Here is a 6,646-nt window from a genome sequence, read left to right on the forward strand (position 1 = left end):
TATCTCGGGGTCTGGTTCGACTCTAAAGGTACCTGGGGATGTCACATTAGGTATCTGAAACAGAAATGCCAACAAAGGATCAATTTTCTCCGAACAATAACTGGAACATGGTGGGGTGCTCAACCAGGAGACCTGATCAGGTTATACCAAACAACGATATTGTCGGTGATGGAGTACGGGTGTTTCTGTTTCCGCTCCGCTGCGAACATACACTTCATCAAACTGGAGAGAATCCAGTATCGTTGCTTGCGCATTGCCTTGGGTTGCATGTACTCGACCCATACGATGAGCCTCGAAGTGCTGGCGGGCGTTCTTCCGCTAAAAAATCGATTTTGGGAACTCTCATATCGATTGCTCATCCGATGCGACATTCTGAACCCGTTGGTGATTGAAAACTTCGAGAGGCTCGTCGAGCTTAATTCTCAAACCCGATTTATGGCCTTGTACTTCGACTACATGGCACAGAGCATTAATCCTTCTTCATATACTCCCAACCGTGTTCATTTCCTAGATACCTCTGATTCTACTGTATTCTTCGACACATCCATGAAGGAAGAGATGCGTGGAATCCCGGACCATATACGCCCGCAAGTGATCCCCAATATATTTTATAATAAATTCCGAGAAGTCGACTGTGACAAAATGTTCTACACTGACGGATCAAACTTCGATGGGTCCACTGGCTTCGGTATCTTCAACAATACTATCACCGCTTCATTCAAGCTCAATGATCCCGCTTCAGTTTACGTCGCAGAGTTAGATGCAATTCAGTACACCCTTGGGATCATCGACACTCTGCCCACAGATCACTACTTCATCATTTCGGACAGCCTCAGCTCCATCGAGGCTCTTCGTGCGATGAAGCCCAAAAAGCAATTCTTATATTTCCTGGGGAAGATACGGGAGTCCTTGTGTACGTTATCTGAAAAATCTTATCAAATTACCTTTGTTTGGGTCCCCTCACATTGCTCTATCCCGGGCAATGAAAAGGCCGACTCATTAGCAAAGGTGGGCGCATTAAATGGTGACATATACGAAAGACCAATCTGCTTCAACGAATTGTTAAGTATTTGTCGTCAGAGGACACTCAACAGTTGGCAAACCTCGTGGAGCAATGGTGAACTTGGACGATGGCTACATTCCATTATTCCAAAGGTATCAACGAAGCCTTGGTTCAGGGGGATGGATGTGGGTCGGGATTTTATTCGTGTACTGTCCCGACTTATGTCCAACCACTACACTTTGGATGCGCATTTGCGGCGTATTCGGCTTGCGGAGAGTAGTCTGTGCGCTTGTGACGAGGGCTATCACGACATCGAGCACGTTGTCTGGGTATGCGCCGAGTACTTGGACGCCAGGTCTCAGTTAAAGGATTCCCTTCGGGCCCGAGGTAGACCACCCAATATCCCAGTCCGAGATATACTGGCAAATCGTGATTTCCCCTATATGTCCCTTATTTATACTTTCATAAAAACGACAAATATCCCAATTTAGCCCCTCTCTTTTTATTTCTCGTTTTAGAAGCTTTCTTCTGCCTTGTGGGACCGATCAGCTCCAGACTGCAACTATGTAACCGCCGTCGCACTTACCACTACGGAAACTGAAGCGAGAGCGACTCAAGGTCCGATGACTTTTGAAGGATTCCCCGCAGGTCCTCGCAGGTTTGCTCTTCTCTCCCGGTCACCATCTACGCTTTCTCTCCCCTGTCCTTGATACAACTGCTTCTACAGCCACCCTCTGAATATCTTGACCAAGCATAAGTCTCCGCTAAAAAAGTTCAAATTTGTATTCTGTATTCCTAGTTTTAAGATAGTTGTAATTTCACCTCTTTGTTAAAACTATTGTCCCCCATCTTGTAAATAGAATTGTATCCCTAGTCTTAAAACACCTGCGAATTTTCTCATAAATATTTGTTCCCCCCTTTTGTGTACCAAACTATATTGTTAGTTTTGAGATAACTGTAAATGTTTCCTAAAAATTATTACTATTGAATTCCTTGTTTTAAAATTTTTTCATAAAAAAAATCTTTTGCCCCCTCTCCTGTATATAGAATCTTATTGCTACTCTTAAGATAGCTGTAATTTTTTTCTTTTTTTTTTAAAAAATATTTCAACATTGTAACCTCCTAGTTTTAAAATATCCAAAATGTAAAAACAAAAGAATTTGGCAACGCCAAGCTAACGCATTTGTGCCTATCAAATAAACGAAATGAATAATATGTTTAAAAGACAATATGATTGAAATAAATATGATATATTATATGATATCATTATTGACAAACCAAAACATGATATAATTGAAATTTTATTCATAATTTTCTCCAAGCGACATATATCAAAATTATATGATGATATGATATAGGGGAGATGACCCAATAGTGGATGAACTATGCCAACGCCTAAGCAATTTTAAAAGTAAACTAACTCAAATTTACTTATATTTGCTATGTATTTGTATTTACTTGAAAGATTTTTCAATTCTACAGCTAAAAAAATCCATACATGTAAGTTAAACCTCTACTTTTTGCCAAATTGTAAAAAAAGGAAACGCTGTGTAAGACCCAATAGTTGTGATAGTGTTCCTATAGTTGGAAGCCTATGTTCCTATAGTTGTAATATTTGTTTTCGATCATCCACATGGGTTATTTCGTACCATTTTAACGAATATAATGATTCGAACATTAAACATTATCGAATTCTAATAGTATAATAGTATAAATTGTATAAACAATTATTACTGTATTTTCAGTTTTTTGGTTTTACAGTAATGTGTTCGACAGGATACCCGGGTATCTTTTCATATTTCAATCCATGAAATTCAAGTGTTCTTCTAAAAGCTGGGGATTGGTATTTAGTGACATCTTAGAACATCACCAAGCTTAGCGTTTTGGGGAATAAAATTGATGATGTGGAAAACGGGGGCCTGAGCAAGGGCTTCTAGATTTTTTTTACCCCGTAACAGCCGACAAGGGCACCCGGGTTCCCAAAAACTGAAATGCTCATAACTGCGGCATTTTCTAACCCATTTTGACTCTTTTAGCTGTTTTGGATTCAGGAACCCATCTTCTTTTAGACTCTGTGAAAATGAACCGGATGAATTCATCTGGTTGTCGGGATTCCGGATGTTTCGGAGGAATGATCCGGTATTGGAATACCATTTGTAAATTTCAATGGGATACTGGCAATATGGGTATCAAAATTCATGATTTGACCCCGAAACGGACTTTCCTGAACAGGTTTTCGTGGGGCCGTGGGTTGCCGTTTGGATGTTAAAGTATCATATGGTCCCGTAACGATGAATAACAGATTTCTGAAACAATTGTAACAAATTTGATTTTTGGTTTTTAAAGGTTAAGGGTGTTTTTGTGTTGTTGGTTAAACATCATAAAGAGTAAAAATAATAAACGAGGACAATTACGAATAATCAATTTAACAACTGGCTACTTGTGTACTTATTTCTATTTTTCCATTGAACGTAATTTTCGTAATGTATTGTCACTTTGAAGTTGTAAACCTCGTTAAAACGACCCAAATCTATTAAATGGAAAAAAGATGTTACATATTCCCAAACTATGTATGTAGAGAATAGAAAGAAACACAACTCTCATATCAGTGGTAGCTGGACTGAGACAACAGGCGATTAAAAAGTGAACCAGAATAAGAGTATGTGAGCAACAGTGGAAACAAAAAAGGAAATGGTAGTACAACTAATGCAACAGGTAACACAACTATACCAACATGGCAGGCTGATTGACCCAATAGTCGTGCTATACTTTTTTATGAGAACAAATAGCCAAAGCTATTTGTTTGATACTGGAAACTGCAGTTTAACTTATTTTTATGCATATGTATAAAAATTCATGTTGCGTTTTGTTTTTACTTGCTTTGCAATTAGAAAAATAAAGCTATTACTATTACAACTATACCGACATGGCAGACCGTATTGACCCAATAGTTGTAATACACGTTTTATGCGAAAGAATAGTCAAAACAATAACGTTTGATATTGGAAAGTACGGTTTAGTTTATAAGGTAGTTGTCACTACCTTATAAAGGATTAAGCCATCCTCTGTGAGGATAATTTCTGTGCCCAGTGTATGTGTCAAAACATATGTCTATTCTTCAAAAATTTATCCTAAAGTGCTATAAAAATTTTAAAAAAAGATGCTTTGCCCTGATTTAGCATTATCATATTACGCTAATGCATCCTTAGTAAATTTGCACCAATGTAACACCGGATTTATTCCTTAAATGGCCCATATCGAACATTTTTAGGTAAATTTCTTGCCAATTGTCTAAGTAAGCTAAAAGCAAAACACCTCAAAGGGTTAGGAAAGCATCGTGGTGTGGAGTTGATTTTTTGTGAACTGTGTCAATCAGTAACATTATTCAAATAAATAAGTAAATTCAAGAGTTTTAATTTGTTGTATGTATTTATTTGCAATTCAAAACAAGTTCGGAGTTTATTTTTCACACGACAGGACAACGTTGTATCCAAAAAGGTCCAAAGATAAATATATTAGGTTAGGCTCTATGCTCAACTATAACGTACTCATGTCCAAAGTTTTACAGCATAATTTGTATCCAAACGGAAACACCATCTCTGAATTTGCATAATCCCAAAAGTAACACATGATTGGCTAATAGCCAACATCAAATAATACCGCCGTGAGGGGGTCAAATAGCAAACATTCGTAATTCACAGAAACGAGATCACATTACTTTATACACTAGATATCGTTAGTTCGCATGACTTTCTATAACGGCCCAGGGACTTTTTGTGCAAATTTCAATCGTAAAGCCATGGGAAGTTTTCCAATAAATTAGATTAATACAATGCTATAGATACAAAATACACACTGGCTTGATCGATTAACAAACCAAAGAAAGTAATTGGGATACTTTTGAAGCAAAGATTATCTACACTCACCTTAAGCGTGATCGACAGGCTGCTGGCGGTACCGGCGGACTCAGAAAACACGCTATCGTGAGACTGGGACAATCCATCGCGGCTAATGTCACTGAAAGAGACAAGAAAAATGATACAGTTATATGTGTCGGATTGCTGTCACTGCTAAAAGTAATCCATATATACATATTTATTTCAGGATGATAGCAATCGCTGGTTAAACTACACGTCTTTTATAGCGTTGGAGTCAATGATGCAAATCTCACAGATCAAAGAGCGCGTACCTACAGTCTAGCACAAGATCAACGAGTATCGTATAGAGTAACACTCGAATGTGGGTGCGACTCCCTTTCTAATCCACTGCACGATTCGCACTATGTGGCTAAGTTTTGAAGGTCTGAAGCTATTCGATATGGGTAAGGCAAGCATGTGTCGTATATAAATGTGTTTTAAAAGTAAATGAAAGTAGAACATTTGCCTGCAGTGAAGTTGGTCGGACGATATTTTGTTGTGGCTTAGGAAAAAGCCTCTTGACTCGGGTTTATAAATACATTCTAAAAATATTGGACGAACAGAGAAGTCCGACACGTCCTGAAATTAATTTTTAATTGCAACAATTTTGTTTACAATTTACAAAATTTCATTTAATTGTGATGAGATTTTACAGAAACGTTTATTTCATTCAAATTAATAATTAATTACCAATTATTTTTCTGCGATCGTACAACTGCAAAAATTCTGCTGGTAGTTCAAGGTACGAACTTTCACACGGTGGGCTGAACCGATATCTATGATTCCCATGGCAAAATTATTTCCTCTTTAGAACTCTGAGGAATTTTACAACATTTTCATTTATTTGAACGCTAAATCAGTATATAGAAAGTAAAGAATGCAGGATAGGATGGAATTAATGCTTGATTGCCAGTAGTATATTTTTGATGTAGATTCTCGTAAATAAATCTCCGTTGTCACAAAAGCCTACAAAGTTTTATGGGAATTATAGAACGAAAAGATTCACTTAACACAGCAGTGATAAAACCCATCCATGATACTTCGAGAGCGACGCAGCTCGGAGATACATCTTAATACTGTTTTTCAGTCGACTCTTATGATATGGTAGCGTAGATCGATTCCTCACTTCAACCCGCCGGATCACACAGACTCTACGCTGGTTTCTTCCAGAGAAAGATAATAGGCTATAATTAACCTCCTAGAGGACCAGAAACACCAGGCCTTGACAAGCTGTTCAAGCGTCAACCGATCTTCAAACTCGTGAATGATTGAGTGTCGTGTAATGAAGATCGATACCCAGCTCACTTAGTCTTATATTAGCTTTACATGATGTGCAAATTTTACAATACATCAACAAACAAAATACTTTAAAATGCACATCTCAGCTTATATTTGAAAACCGAGCTTTAGAGATAGGTGTGTAAACGTTTATTATTCCATAAAAATCAATAAAAATATAATTGAAAATTAAATTCGAACATCACCGCCTATAAAACCAAACTAACCACCTTTTTAGCACCTCCATTGAACTCAACAGAAACAACCATTTGAAAGACTGTTACACTAATTTTGAACATTCAGTCATTTGTATGCTCTTGAACTTCTGCAACCTGTCTTTTCGGTCCTTCCATTCAATTCAATCACAGTTCACATTCCATCGGAAATCACACAATCGTTTCATTTGATTCCAGCGCAAGCCAAGTGGACAGGATAGTACGTTCAGGCG

General features: G+C 37.7%; 1 protein-coding gene across 2 annotated transcripts in view; it reads right to left on the reverse strand.

Annotated features, from left to right (window-relative positions):
* The window catches only part of LOC131690132 (bromodomain-containing protein DDB_G0280777), a 351,834-nt gene that overhangs the window by 12,808 nt on the left and 332,380 nt on the right, over positions 1-6,646 (reverse strand). For both annotated transcript variants that reach the window (XM_058975671.1, XM_058975672.1), the window contains one exon: positions 4,930-5,020. In XM_058975671.1, coding sequence (XP_058831654.1) covers positions 4,930-5,020 — 91 coding nt within the window. The remainder of the gene's footprint in view (positions 1-4,929; positions 5,021-6,646) is intronic.

Source organism: Topomyia yanbarensis, chromosome 3 (assembly GCF_030247195.1).
Source record: "Topomyia yanbarensis strain Yona2022 chromosome 3, ASM3024719v1, whole genome shotgun sequence".
Lineage (NCBI taxonomy): Eukaryota > Metazoa > Arthropoda > Insecta > Diptera > Culicidae > Topomyia > Topomyia yanbarensis.